Raw genomic sequence first — 15,236 nt, forward strand, 5'->3', positions numbered from 1 at the left:
CAAAAATGTTGGAATTGCAATACGTATTTCCATGTCAGCAGCTCTAGGCAGCACTCAGGTGATCAAGCATGAGCCACAGAAGGAGACCCGAGTGATGATGGCTCCATGTAGCTTTATTATTATTATTTTTGCCTAGAGATAAAGCACTTTGCAAATGTCTCTCGAAATTCTGCTTTCCAGCTCCACAGAAGTGGATGATATGATCAGGAAATCGACAAACCTGCTGCTGACCCGGACACTGAGCAACTGCTTACAGAACGTCATCAAGAGGAAAAACGTGGGGCTGACAGAGGTGAGACTGCACTGTGAACAATTTCCAGGGCAGGGCACCAAAGTGGGGTTTGGTCCCTTGGGGCTCGTGGCTGCACCTCGTAGAGATGCTGCTTTGGCTCATTCCTGCCAAATATTTGGTTGGGAAATGAGAAAGGAACCACGCGGCGTTGCTGTACGAAGCAAGAATGGCTTTATGTGTATGGAAAAATCACACAGAACTGTAGGGGTTGGAAGGGACCTCCAGAGATCATTGAGTCCAACCCCCCTGCCAAGCAGGTTGCACAGGTAGGTGTCCAGGTGGGCCTTGAACATCTCCAGAGAAGGAGATCCACCACCTCTGTGTGCAGCTCCAGTGCTCTGTCACTGCACTGGGAAGAAGTTCCCACGCACATCTGTGAAGGGTGAAGCTTTTTTTCTGCTGTTGTGAGCATTGCCCCTCGTCTGAGTTTTTGGGGGTGTTTTCTATCTGGGTTGAAGGCAGGAGGGAGGGTTTCAAGGAGTGCTGGGGTGGCTTCATGCCAGAGAAGAGATGCATGAGAGTGGAGGGCTGCCCTCCATCTGAAGGCGATGGCACATTTTGTACGGTCTGAACTCTGTGCTGGCATTTGCTTTTCAAGGTTGACATTTTTCCTGTGCACAAAGTCAGATTTCCAAAAAAGTTCAAGGCTTGTAAGTCACGACTGTTTGGGAACATGTGTGGTACCCGAGCCAGCTAGAATGCCTTTAGTTGGACCTCTGTGTGCTGTTATTAAACGAGCAGGTATTAGTACAGCTGCAGTTCTTTAATTAACTGCTCTATAGGAATGTGTAGTGTTCTCTGGACACTGGAAAATACCCCGTGTGGGTGAGTTTGTGGGAGTTCAGTGCATTTATGGCAGTCTGCATTTGCACACGATGCTTCCTCAGACCTTTATCTCACAGTCTGGAATCTCTCTGCTCCTCGGGGGCAAATTCCTCTTCCATCCTGCTCCTCCCAGGGCTCCCTCTGTGCTGAGGAATGCACTGTCCTTCCCCCAGCAGTGATCCTTTGGCCGCTCACAACGTGATGAGATGGTGCCTTTCTTTGGGCTGAGAGCAGCTTCACCTGTGTCACAGGCAAGGAGGGTTTTGGGCAGGAAAGCTGAGGTAGCATGAGTTCCTCCAGAGAAAGGTATTATTTTAAACAGGAGGCTGATGTTCATCTCTGAATCTACGTCTCATACTTGTTAGGAGAGTTTCACCCTCCTGTTCCCTACGTTTGCCAACCAACTAACCTTCTCCCTGCGTTCTCTCTACGGCTTTTTTTTCCTGATTTGACTGAAGAAAAATAATATTCTGGGCATCTTCCTGCCCCCCTCCCCCCCCGCTGATTTTCTTTGCATGACCGTTAATCCGTTCATCCAATTTTCTTCTGAGCTTCCCAGAAGAATTTCTCAAGTCTTTCCTTCTTCAGAAGAGGCAAAACGTAGGTGTGACTGCATGGAGCACGGGGTTAGAGGGCACCTGGAAGAGTCCCACGTCATGTAAAAGCATGGTCCTGGTGTCAAAATTGACTTGCAGAGATATTTAAGTACCTTGCATAACTATCATTTCCCAGGCTTAATTTTTATTCAAAGCAATGCCATCTGTTGCTTGATGCTCTGATATCTTTCTTCCACGCAGTGGGTAAGGTGATGTTCAAGGCCATGTTCCAACCTTTTGGATTGTTGTACTCCTTATTTTCATCGCTGAACAGTAGGAAGGGGAAGGAAGGAAGATCCAACAGGGTGCAGAAGCTCGTGCCAAGACCACTGTCCAAGCTGTGAGTTCAGAACTGCAAGAAATTAGATGCAGCTTTTGCACTCGGACCTGCAGGGCTGGGTCAGTGCATTGTGATGAGGTTTAGGAGGAATCTCACAGTTGGAAATACCCAATATCATTCATTAGCTTGGAACTATTAGGAAAATGCATCACAGTAGTGACATAAGAGCTGACACAGGGAAAGGCACACAATGAGCACTTGGCAGAGGGGAGAAATGGAGAACTGGATTAATCCAGGGAATTCAGAAATGAGAAGCCCTCCTGGTTCCTGTGTAATGCTTTTTTGGGGAGTGAGTGCAAATCAGGAGGCATTCAAATAGACCACAGTTCAATTTCTTGAAGGCGAATGCTGCCTGAAATCACAGAAGCATTGGCTGGGAGGGACCTCCTTTGCTCAATCTGGGTCTCCTCAGCTTTGCTTTCTCTACCTGACTTCATTTTCCCAAAACACAGGTCCCACAGCTTCTGTGGGCAGTTTGTAAGATCTCTTTTTGTTCCTGCCATCCAAACTGAGCCTCCCAGTCTGAGGCTGTTGCCCGTTTTTATGTGATCTGGCACGAAACACGAGTTGGGCGCCTCAATCTTTGCAGCTTTACTTCAATATTTATGTGTCTGCAACGCTCAAGTTGGTGCTTAAACATGAAAGGATCAAAGAAGCAATAAGAGAAAAGAAACAATGCTGTGCCTGGCAGGGCGCTGCCTGTTTCCATCTCATTCAGAAGCAAATGATTTGTGTTTCAAAATAATTCCTTCAGAAGAGGTAACTGCAGACTACCACACCATGCTCCAGCAATTAAGTGATGTCAGTCTGGAGCGTTGTAATGCCTTCTGTGTCCGCAGGAGAAGTGTTTTGGCACGATATCAGAGCTAGATGTTGTTTGGAAAGGTTTTGTTACAGCTTACGTTACACCTTGAACATATTCACGGCGGTCTGCACAGAAGAAAGGTACCTGCTTAAGGAATTAGTGATGTGTTTGGCTTCCAAGGCAGCTGTCCTGAAGGCAAAGCTGGGATTGTTTTGCTCTGGATTAGAAACATTGGCATTGATTGACTTCAGCAGAGTCATTCTCTTTGTTGTTGCCTTTAATGTCCCGATCCTGTGCCGTGCAAAGGGAACTGAGAAGGCAGCATGAAGAAGACCCCAGATAATGGTGTGTATGAGGTGGTCCAGGAGGTGTTCAAGGAGCATTTCAACGTTGTGTTGAGGGGCATGCCTTAGGGAGAACCATTGGTGACAGGTGGATGGTTGGACGGAGTGATCTTGTAGCTCTTTTCCAACCTTGGTGATTCCGTGATAACCAGGAAGATGCCAGAGTGAGATCTCCCCTGGAGAATCAGAGCCCTTGGTTCCTTTGTTGGCTGCCTTACAGTGCTGCTGTGAAGTGTCACTCACAGTGCAGGTTCGTTAAGGTTCATTAGCAGCCAGAATACCTGTGGTCTGACATGGCGCTTCTGCGTAAGCCTGTTGCAGTTGGAGCAAGTGCTGACTGACAGCTGAGCATAGGAAAGTCATCAGAAAAAAAAATCTTTAGTGGTATTAGTGGCTGTCATGGGAAATGCTTTTTTTTTCTGCTGTTGTTTCTTCCACGAAAAAAAATGATCTTTTGTATGAGTTTGCTGTTAAAGGAGGAGAGCCTCTGAGTGTGGAGCAAAGCTCCGTGTGTTTGTACAGCATCAGCTTCCCCTGCCAGGAGTTGTCAGAAACTGACACCCACCAACCTGGCACCTCCCTGGCTTCAGGAGCACCTTTTCTGAATGCCTTTTCTGAGTGCCTATTCTGAATACCTTCTTTTTGCCTTTGCAGCTTGTACAGATCATTATAAACACAACCCACTTGGAGAAATCTTGCAAATTCCTCGAAGAGTTCATAACCAATATCACCAATGTACTTCCAGAAACTGTCCACACCACGAAACTTTACGGGACCACAACTTTCAAGGTAAATGGCACCTCTGGGGAGCTGCTGTCCGTGTTTGGATTGAAAGGGGATTTTGTCATGGCCTGGGTGCTGAAGCCATCAGATGAGCTTTTGGGGTTTGTCCTTCAGAGCAGCTGTGTGCATTACTCTTGTCTAGACCATGAGCTTTTGTAGCCCTAATTTACAGGCTGCAGCTGCAGTGCTTATTATCTCAGGAATTAAGCAGCTTTTAAACAAAAGCCTGACTTCAGTTTTTTCTTCAATGAGCTTTCATTTTGCTGTTTGATCACCATGCAGAGCTGCATGTGGCCAGCCATGAATGTGGGCTCTCCTCTTTCACCCAAGAGGAGGAGAGATTTTCAGAACTCATTCCTGTATCTTTCTGTCCCTTTTGGTGTCGCGTAATGCTGAGAGGAGAGTGGAAATGCTTAAAATCAGGGCTGAAAGAAAGTACTGGAATTCCCAATCGTTAAATATAACCCAGGAGCATCCTCCCCAGATTCTTCATTTGAAGTTTTAAGACCACAGCTCATTCAGTTTGTGTGGTGTCTGAATTGTGCCCTTTGGCTGCAGAGCAGAAGGGAACTGTGCCAAGGGCTCCAGCAATGATAGGGAATTGGTTGGGTGAGGTTTCCCTTGGGATAATCCAGCAGGCCTTGTGACCCCCAAGGAAATCCCTTCCTTTTCCCATGATGCGCCATCTTCTCATCTGGCCTAAGGATGAGTTTTTTCCTCCTTGCAAGAAGGCTCCGAGCTCCTCTGCCAGTTTTTAGCCCTTCTACACCCACAGTGTCATGGATCTCAGCCTTTTTCCACATGGAACATTTTTCTCCCATCTCCCACCCATCCCACACTGGATTTATCCTCCTGCTCCCTGGGTTTCAGCAGTCAGACACCAGCTTGTTGGTGCCCAGTATGAGCTAATCTGAGGTCGTTGCAACCCTGTAGCTGTCTATAGAATCATAAAATGACCTGGGTTGAAAAGGTCCTCAAAGATCATCTCATTTTAACCCCCCTGCCATGGGAGGAGTCACCAACCACTAGAGCAGGCTGCCTAGAGCCACATCCAGCCTGGCCTTGAATGTCTCCAGGGATGGGGCATCCACAACCTCTCTGGGTAACCTGTTCCAGTGCATCACCACCCTCTGAGTGTCTGTGCCTACTGACACGTTCCCTTGTGCTACCATCAGAGCTAAAGTTGGGGTCAATCTAGCGTCCTGTTCGTTACAGAACGTCCGTTCAGACTTGGGGTGTGAGCTGTCCGTCCCATATAACGCGGTCTCGTTTGGCAGGACGCCCGCCACGCCGCCGAGGAAGAGATTTACACCAACCTGAACCAGAAGATCGACCAGTTCCTGCAGCTGGCAGACTACGACTGGATGGCTCTGGAGCCAGGCAGCAGGGCCAGCGATTACCTCGTGGATCTCATTGGCTTCCTGCGCAGCACGTTTGCTGTGTTCACACACCTCCCGGTAAGGGGCCTCCCCACTTTCTTTCATTTTCAGACTGGAAAGTGTACAGGCAGCTGATGGTGCTGCTGAAGGGAATGGTTGCTCGAGCTTGATGGAGTGTGATGGAAATGGGGCCTTACCCTGGCCCTGTTTGACAGTGGTTCAAGTGTTGTGAAGTAACAAATCTCCTTCTAAAGTAAGCTATCGCACGTGTTAGCAGAAGTTGAACTTCAGTGAGGGTACCCCCAAGAATTCACACATCTGCTTCTGTGGGAAAGTGGGAGAATCTCTGTCCACCAGCAGAAGCAAGATCATAATTCACTGGCCACCTATACTTCAGATACTTTAGCCTTCATCTTAACAGACATCCCAAAACAATTTTTGAGAGATCTCATTATAAGGGCGCGTATTATTCAAACTGCAGATCCATTTCCAAGTGTTTGTCAAGGCACTGGGTGCCTTACATCAGAATACTGCTCTGCTTTGTAAGGCAGCATGTGTCTCTTTCTTTTCTCTGCTGTCCAAAATATGCCTGTGTTTATGCTGCTGTTGCGATCAGAAATGTCTTTTATGTTGTTTTTTTGCAGTTGGCTGAGCAGTGTCCACTTGAATAGGAGAAATATAATCATCAGGGAGTCTCATTTTTGCTCAGACAGCTTTTTTTGTTATGTTTTGGTTTTTTTTTCTTTAAAGCAAGATTTGTTCTGGGCTGTCTGGATATATACTTACGAGTCTCTTCAATCAGCAGGTATTTGGAAACAGCAAATCCTCTGAAATCTCTATTTGTCCTAAAGGCAACTTGAGATTTTTCTTCTTCACTGGACTTCTCCCTGCTTGTTGATACCGTGTGCCCAGGATTGCAGAATACCAGCTCACGCTGGGGACACCTCTCACTAGCTTGGATAGAAACAGGAAGGAAGGCTAATAATGAGCAGTGGCAGCTTCCTCAGCTTCACGCTGCTTGTTTGAGTCCCAGGGATTGCACTGCTGGAAAGGGTGTTCCAGCACTCCAAAACTGCCTTAGGAGGTGTTACAGCCTTAACACTTGAGCAGTACTTTACAGCCCTCTGCATGGCTCGGGGTGGAGGAGCTCTGAGCACCTGATGGAGCTGTGAGTGTCTCTGTCCATTGCTGGGAGTGGGACCAGGTGGCTTTTAATGGTCCCTTCCAGCTTAAGCCATTCTGTGATGGTTCTATGTCTTTGGCCACCAAAAGAGAAATCATAGTACTATTAAGATTGGAAAAGAGCTCCACAGTCATCAAGTCCAACCCATGAAAGTGTCTTTCCCGGTTCTCTATTCCTGAAGATGCTGTTGAGGGAAAAAAAAAAGTATGCAGAGAGGTTGGAGAGCCGTTCACCCATCTTCTCATTCAGTCCAGGTTTATGGCCACAATGCCTCCCTCTATTGGCAAGCCCAGGTGGCATGGCATTGGCTACAGGCGCGGGGCAGGAGCCCATCTGGGGGCTGAAGACATTCTTCACTCAGGAGGGACCTCACGTCCCTCCAGCAGGAGCACAAATCCCCTCCTGCACAGAGTGAGGGGGAGCCCACTCTGCACTGGAGCGTGAAGCGTGGCCACCAGGAGAGAGGAGGATGGGGAGAGATGCCCACGATGATTTATGAGACAGACCTGGAGTGATTTATCTTCCTTAAATATTAATGTTTCCTTTTTGAATTAATCAAAATGGTTTGGGAGACGGGGAAGGCAGCTAGTTGGTCTGGAAGGACTGAGCAGGAGGCAGCTGGTGGGTGCTTGCCATGCTGCAGGAGCCAGGTAGTGTGTCGGAGCTGCTCAGCTGCTGCCCAGCACTTTGCCTCCCACCAGCTCTGAAGATTGGGCAGTAAATTGGGACAGATTGTGAAGTTGGGAGGCCTGGGCTAAATGGTGGACAGGAGAAAGAGGTATCGCTGCACAGCTGGGGTTGGAGCTGATCCTTAAGGTCCCTTCCAACCCAAACCTTTCTGTGATTCCACAATTGTTTTATGTACTGGAGTTCCTTCAGAGGAGTGTTGTGGAGACCCATTCCCTGCGTGCTGTTGCAGGTCCCTGTGGGCACCGCCGATGAGGATGAGTCAGGAAGAGCCAAAGGCTGTCAGAAGGGCACCAGCTCCTTTGATTGCTCAGCTGATTTCTTCTCAAGGACCTGTTCCCAGCCACTGGTTTAGAAACACTTAATGATTTCGGTGACTTTCGGAATGATTTGTAGGAGGTGAGGCGTGGGAAAGCCCCCATCTGTCTGAAGCAGAGCAGAAAAATGAAGGTGATGTTTGTGAAAGCACCGCGCGGACAGGATGTGCTTCCTTTGCGAAAGGAAAGGGTGAGAGGGCCTTGAGAGGGAAAGGAAGCATCTCCCAAAAGCGCAGATTGGCAGTGAGTGTTGTGGGGCTGCTAGCTTGGGCAAGGTGGAGCCTTTTCCCTGCTGCTGGTCTGTATCCAGCTCCAAATATGCTGGGGTTATCACCTAAGAGATGCTGCCCTGTTGTAAATGAGTTTGCAGATGTTGGATGTCCACGCACTGGTAGCCACAAGGAGAGGGAGAGTGGGGCATCCTCTGGTTCCTACATGTAGCCCCAGCTCTGCTCTCACCCTCCTGTTCCCATGTCCTCGCTGCTTTGGCAGCACTCCTTCCTGCAGAGCTTGGTGCCCATTGGATTTACACGGTGAGCGTAGTGAGGAGCTCTCTGCGGGTGTTTGAGCTTGCAACTGGTTTTTAGAAAGAGAAGAGTGGCAGGCAGAGGGATGAGTAAGGAGCAGGAGACGAGCTGCTCGCCGGCCCTTTGTCACGACAGCAATTACATGAAAAAACCCTCACCTGCTGATCAAAGAAACTCAGCCTGGGCACGCCGGGGGTTACTGTGCTAAAATCACAGCAACAAAAAGTGCTGTCCTGTAATAGAGCGGAGCTGAAAGCCCTGATCCTGCAAAAATGCGGGCGGTTGCTTCATGTGCTGTGTGTGAGTAATCCCATTGTGTTGGATGGGGCCGCCCGTGGGCAGGAAACCTCCCTGGGGTCAAGGCTTGGAGCAAAGCAGGCAGAGGGGACGGCCCCGGGGGTCACGGAGTGCTACAGGGGAGAGGAGAGGGTTGAAAGGGCAGCTCCGTCCCAGCTTTGGCTCTGTGCTCCTGTTTGGGGATGGATGCAAGGCTGAATTTCTTGGGGTAAAGCTCATGAAGCTGATCCCAGCTGCTGGGATGGCATAGAGTCCCTGCTTCCTCATGCAGAGATTGCAATTGTAAGCCCAAGTAGGGATTGCAATTTCAAGTGTTGAAGCAGGAATTGCAGCTCACGGTGGTCAAGTGGGGATTGCAACTCCCAAGTAGGGATTGCAATTCCAAATGTTCAGTCAAGAATTGCAGCTCCAGGTGGTCAAGTAGAAATGGCAGCTCCAAGTGTTCAGTCAAGAACCACAAATCCCAAGAGTTGAAGTCGGGATTGCAATTATTCAGTCAAGAATCGCAACTCCAGGTGGTCAAGTGGGGATTGCAGCTCCCAAGCTTTGAAGTAGGGATTGCCATTCCAAGTGGTCAGTCAAGAATTGCCATTCCAAGAGCTGAAGCAGAGATTGCAATTCCTAATTTTTCCTTTATAGCATCAGAGCTCCTACCACTGCCCATGCCAGGTGGTGGTTGCTGCTCTTAAAGCAGGGGGAAAACGCTTTCTCTTCAGAGCTAGGAGCCCCCAGAACCTCTGCTTTTTGCAATTCTGGTTTGGGATGGCTTTGGGGGTGAAGAGTTCATGGTGAAGTTAACAGGGCTTTGGTGCATACCAGTGCTGCATGAAATTTTCATGGTGGTTTATAGCCACAATTCGAAAATGCTCCGCTAAGTGCCCAAAATGTCTCAAAGCAAATAACATGCTGGTGGAAATAAAAGCATAATTAACATTTGGCTTCGAGGCTGCCCTCTTCCTGTGTTAACCAGTGAGGGTTGGTTACTGCTGCTGCTCTGCTTATTAATATGGGATGCTCGGGCCTCCTTTAAAAGAAAATACTTCTTTCTTTGCTGTTTTTTAGCAAGGAAAAGGCCATGGCCTCAAAAATTAACATTTCCAGCATCATACTTTTAAAAGAATGACTGAAAAAGCCTTTTGTCTTTGATGGCTGATTGTTGTTTTTATTTCTTGTTAGACAAGTTAATGTAAATCGCATTGACAGGGCTACTCCAAACACACTGATTTGTTGACATTAAGCTTTTCAGAGATGGAGGGTTGTGTCAACACCTACAGTGAACTGTCAGGTTAACAAAGCAAGGATGTTTTCCTGGGGGAGGGGAGCAGAGTGGGGGGAAGGGGCGTGTTTTGTTTTTATTTTAAGTTTCCTTTAATCCTCTGTTAGTCTTGTATCTTGATAACCTCCTTTGGAAGGTAATCAGGGCAGGTCAAGAGGTGACAGTGACCCAGGAAGGGGAAGCAATCTTTCAGCGATCGAACAAACTCCGACCTCTGCTGTCCTGGGCAGTTCAGCAAAGGGATTTCCCCCCTCCCCCGATCTGTGCTTTTTTTTTTTTGCCAGATGGCAGGCACAGATTTCAGCTGGGACTGCACAAACGCTGCGGACGCTCCGCCTGGAACATTTTGCCTTATTCACCAGATTGGCATCTCTTCCCAGTTGGAAATAAATAACGCTGGCCCCAGCAGCTCTTTGGTAGAAAGAGCTTCAGAAGCGTTTATTTTCTTTTTGAAGGGAATGGTTACCTGTGTTTTGCCTTTAGAAGTCGAGTCTCTCCATAATTCGTTAAGAGGCGATGTGTTGTTCGTGGAGGTAAATGCACCACAACCCTGAGCTTTGTACCAGCCACAGTCTTGACCAAGTTGGTCATTGATTTTACCCAATAATCATAATGAAACCAACATGTGATCACTGAAAACAAGACGTTGTGTTGAGGGACATGATTTAGAGAGTGCTGTTGGTGATAGGCGGATGGTTGGACTGGATGATCTTGAAGGTCTTTTCCAACCTCGCTGATTGTATGAAACCAGGTTCCTTAGGCTTACACAAACGTCTGTGCATAGATAACACCTCCTTGCCCTTGGAAGAGGAGTGAGTTTTGGAGTTTTGGAGTGAGTTTTGTGGATGTCTCTGGGCAAATCCCTTCTGCCTCTCACTGGGGTTTGACATCCATCGTGCCCATTTTACAAGTGGGAAAGCTGAGGCTGTTGGCTTGCCCCAAGTGGAACAGCACATTTAGTATCAGGGCAGCAAAACTGCTTGTGTGAGACTTAGCTCGTTTGTTCCTCTTCCTCCTTAGTGACATCTTTTGCTCTTCTCATTCACCGGGCAGCCACAGCATCCTGTAGCCCGTGCCTCGGTTGGAGAGGAGCAGCGATGGGTCGTAGCACCCATGGGTGATGACTGATGTGTACCTCTCTGCCTTGCTTGCTGTTGCTTTGCTCTCTTCTGCCCTTGACTCAAACTCCCTGTGTTGTCCTCTGTAGGGGGATGTAGATGCCCACTCTACCATGTCGGTGAGTACACGGATGCACGTCGTGCCGTCCGCTCCGCTCGCACCTGCAGTGCTAGAGGGTGACTTGAACCAGGGAAGGTCGTTGCTCTTGAAAGAGAAGAAAAGAAAATGTGAACTAACTTTGGGTGGAAGCCTGTCCCTTCTGCTGCTGCCAGCACGGGCATGGGTTTTCTCTCAGTTTGAGATAAATCCGTAGAACAAATAGGAGAGTGTTTCCTTGCAGACTGCTTGCACACACATGTTCTGTTGCAGCAGCATCGCCAAATTGTTGCTCTTAGGGCACATTGCTTTTAACTGCCTCCTGTTATCCCCTTTGCATCCCTAAATGTGTGGGGAATTAGAGGCAACGCCCGTTAATTGAGAAAGCAGGGAAAAATTTTCAACCTCAGCATGAAAGAAAAAAGGCCTTTGCATATATATATCCCCGTGTTCTCCCTGTGGTCTGATCAGCACACGTCCTTTGGAGCTGTCGGGCTGCATTTCCAATGGGGCTCTCCCTCCTGGCCTCAGTGCTAAGCTTCCCTCCAGCTTTATCAGGAGAATACTTTCTTCTGGAGAGCAGCGTGGGCTTTGAGTGTTTGCCGTCACCCAACTGGGACGAGGGCAATTAGCACCAAGACATCGAAGCAGACCTTTAGGACCTGCCTTCTGGTTCAATGCATGCCTCTAATTGTTGTCATTTCTGCTTGTTGCGTGCGTGGTAGAAAAGTGAAGGCACTTCAGCAGATAGATTCCAAATTGCTCACGAGCTGCTTTCTTGCTTCTGTTCTGATGCCTGAAGCCAAGCCACGTGCAAAACCAAGCACACCTTGTGTTTCTCGATGCTGTTGCGTGCCTCTGCCCGGTTCTGTGCTTCTGCTTCTGTGCCTGTAGCCCTGCTCTGTGTTCATGCTGCCCATGGGGCTGCCCAGCTGGATCGGCGTTGCGTGGTGATGATGGGTGCATGCACCTCTTTTCCTGGAAACTGAGCATAGCTGAGCCCTTGTGCAGGCACTCAGGGGATGTCAGACTCAACAGCAAGACCTCATATTAATGCTGGATTCTGGAAAGAAGGAGCCATCCTATAGCAATCCCAGCCCTCCGGGCAGGGATGTCTCACGCTTGGTGGCAGTCCCCCCAACAGCCACTGATGTGCAGGGGAGGTCTGAGTGTCCCCTTGTGCTCAGCCCATCCTGTGCAGGGGCCTGGGGCGTCCCCCAAGAGGGATGGAAGCATAAAGGAGCGCTGCCTCTGGCTTTTGAGACTTTTCAACAATGTAGAAGCCAGATGTATTTATTTCTTTAATTGAATCCAGTGCCTAGACAGCTATGGAGTCAGCTTCCTATGGAGAGGGGTGCATTAGTTTCATTAAGGTAAATCAATGAAAAGTAATACCTGGAGGTCCCCTGGAAAGGGTCAGGGATGGAGTAATCCCTTTATATGGTGGGACTTTGCTGGCCTGCTCTTAGTTGGTTTTGTTCTTAACTGCAACACGTTCTAATTTTGCTTTTAACCCCTCTAATTTTTTGTTCACTTGGTTGTTTGTATTAATTGGTGGAAATAAATCACTAATCTGTCAGAGAGATTGAAAAATAAAAATCTGATTGCATGAAATAGCAGCACAAAGGAGCAATTGTAGCTGCATTTAAAGCGTCCGGTGGGGAGCGGTTGTGACTAATCCCAGAGGTTTCTTCATGTTGTACATACAGAAAAAATAAAATAAAATTGTGAATTGCCTGGGTCACAGGCATGGACAGGGCTCTATGAAATCCTGTCTGGGTGCTTCCTTTCTCTCTAGGAGAGATCCTGCTCTCTTGAGAGGTTGCCTTGTCTGGTTTGCTTGGAAGGTTGGGGCAGAATGAGTTTGCCATGGTCAAAGATGGGATTGTGCCTGGAGCAGAGCTCGCGTGGCTGTGGGGTGTAGGCTGCTCCTGATGCTCTCATGCCTGAATGCCACTCTTCAGGAGCCTCCAAGATCCCAAATAATGCCCAGAAGGAAGGGGTCAGGTCGAGAACTCCTGGTTGCATTAACACAAGGAGCAAAGCATTCAAATATGGTGGAGTTTGCTTTGTTGGCTGGGGAAACCTGACCTCTGCTTAACCTACAAGTGCTAGTTAACCAGGATCCGGGTAAGCCAGGTTATCTTGTAATTACATGGTTTCTTGTGTGCTTTCAGCACTCAGAAAATTAATTGAAGCTAAAATGCCCAGTCCCATAAATCCTTTAAACCAGGGTGTGCGCGCTTACCCGGGTTTTGCTTCCCATTGTGTAGTCACCTTGGCACGTTTGGCTTTGATTTTATTTTACAAACTTAGACTTATAAAGCTATTTTATGCTTACTTTTGCATGCACGTACGTACACAAAGAATCAGATGTGTGGTACGGGGAATTTGGCAGTCGAAAAACCATCCTCAGCATAAGGAATTCAAACACACCTGCTGCTTCCTGCACCAGAGCCCAGCACCAAGCTTCCAGCAGCCCTAACAGAGGTTAAAGCATGAGGTGTTTTTTCTTTCCCCTTTGGGCTCAAATTTAAGTGAAACAATAGACTTTGCAGTTATGTGCTTTCCTCTGGCAACCTGAAGTCTTGGAAGACTTTGACGTTGGGAACACACAGGGAAATGACCGCTGTATCTGCTGCAGAATCATAGAGTCCTTAAGGTTGGAAAAGTTCTGAGTTCATCAGGTCCAACCTTTAACACATGGTCGACTGCTGGAGTAGAATGGTGGGAAGGAAGATGTTGGAAGTGTGGACATGGGGTTTGGTGACCGTCGTTGGGTGACACCACAGAGCTGCGTGTTCTCCGGGCACCTTGCAGACTACATAGAAAGAGAAAGGAAACAAGAAATGTTTGAAGATGTGGACCTTTCTGGCTTTTCTCATGGTTGCCATGGCCTTTTTTTCATGGTGTTTCATGAATTACGATAATTCATAGGTTCATAGGTTCATAATTAAGGAGAACCTGCTATGCTAATGAAAAAAAAGAAGGCCAGCAAGGTGCCATTAAGTTTTGCAGCTTTCACAGAACTGTAGAGTCATTAAGGTTGGAAAAGACCTCTCAGATCCCCAAGTCCGACCCCAACACATCCCACCGTGCCCGCTGACTGCGACCCCAAGTGCCACATCTCTACAGTTCTTAAATGCCTCCAGGGACAGTGATCCCACCACCTCCCTGTACCAACGCATTGCTGCTTTCTGAGAATAATTTTTTCTTGATACCCTGCTTCCTCCTGTCTGTTTCTCAGCTAGAACTTGTATTCTTACATGAAATGGGAACTTCATGGAAGATTCAGCTGTAAAAACTTCAGCTGAAGTTTCGCATGCTTCTCGTGTGGGTCACTACTTCTCAGTAATCAGCTCTTGACTGCCCGGTTCAGAAGCAAAGACCTACTGAACTGCGTTAGAAATGTGAGAGGTTTTAGATCTTTTGAGCTCATCTTTTCCTTTTTCCAATCTGCTCAACATCTGGGGTTGAAGTCACATCCAAGTTCCATTTCCAGCAAACAGAGCATGGAAAACACACCCAGCCCTCCGTGGGCACTGCATTAAGTGGGCATCCGTGGAGCCCTGGGTGTCTATAGGTGCATGGGCAGCCCCTGTGTCTGGGCTCTGTGTGAAGCTGAGCACAGCCTCCTGGTTTTCCAGCCTCGAAATGCTTCCGCTTTTAATTATAACCCAACTGCCAGCAGTGTGCACAGTGCAGATGAAATAGTTCTGTGCACTCTCTCTTTTTAAGTCTTCCTGCTGCCGTAGTTGGCAGATGCTTTGCCTCGATAAATCAACAGGAGTAACCATGGTTCAAACCCTTCGTACATTAGGGACAAAATTAAAAAATATAAAATAAAATAAAAAATAAAAATCTGCATTTAATCAACTTTTTGTTTCCAAAATGGCAGCTGCTTTGTATTTAATGGAAAAATCAGACTCTTCCCAATGGAAAGAATGTTATTCCCAAAGCGAATACAAAAGAAAAATAAAAGCCACAAAAGAGGAGGATGAAATATGTCATTTATTTTTTTTTTCCCCATTCGTTCCAGTTTTTTTGCTCTCTGATAATTGCCGGGCCACGGCTCTGCTTTGTGTCAAACGTTTTGGGAAGCCTCACCCCGTGGACGTGGGGAATGGGGATCCTGGAGGAGCACAATGAGGGCTGAGAGCTCCAGGAGTGGATCCTCATTAAGCACAGGTTGTTCGTGGGCTTCGTTCCTCTGCCTGCGTTGTTTGAGCGTTGTGTCCTTCCATGGCGGGGAGTTGAGGAATCCTTCAGGTGGGAAAAGAGCTGTGAAGATGACCACATCCAAACATCAGCCCACCCCCACCGTGCCCACTACACCACGTGGCGATGCCCAAGGGTTCCCTTCTGCCATG

The 15,236-nt window shown here is 47.9% G+C and overlaps 2 protein-coding genes across 8 annotated transcripts in view; both read left to right on the forward strand.

Annotated features, from left to right (window-relative positions):
- SFXN5 (sideroflexin 5) overlaps positions 1-15,236 on the forward strand; it is a 377,058-nt gene that overhangs the window by 249,692 nt on the left and 112,130 nt on the right. The gene's annotated exons all lie outside the window — the stretch shown is intronic.
- Positions 1-15,236, forward strand: part of EXOC6B (exocyst complex component 6B) — a 234,929-nt gene that overhangs the window by 141,085 nt on the left and 78,608 nt on the right. For 4 of the 7 annotated variants that reach the window (XM_065736007.1, XM_065736008.1, XM_065736010.1 and 1 more), the window contains 3 exons: positions 181-292; positions 3,857-3,991; positions 5,263-5,442. In XM_065736007.1, the coding sequence (XP_065592079.1) occupies positions 181-292; positions 3,857-3,991; positions 5,263-5,442 (427 nt within the window). Of the gene's footprint in view, positions 1-180; positions 293-3,856; positions 3,992-5,262; positions 5,443-10,858; positions 10,889-15,236 lie in introns of all 7 variants that reach the window. The other 3 variants (XM_065736004.1, XM_065736005.1, XM_065736009.1) reach the window with 1 other exon arrangement.

The sequence above is a fragment of the Cyrtonyx montezumae genome, unplaced genomic scaffold, assembly GCF_038088225.1.
Source record: "Cyrtonyx montezumae isolate F1298 unplaced genomic scaffold, pur_monq_1.0 scaffold_2, whole genome shotgun sequence".
Taxonomy (NCBI): Eukaryota; Metazoa; Chordata; class Aves; order Galliformes; family Odontophoridae; genus Cyrtonyx; species Cyrtonyx montezumae.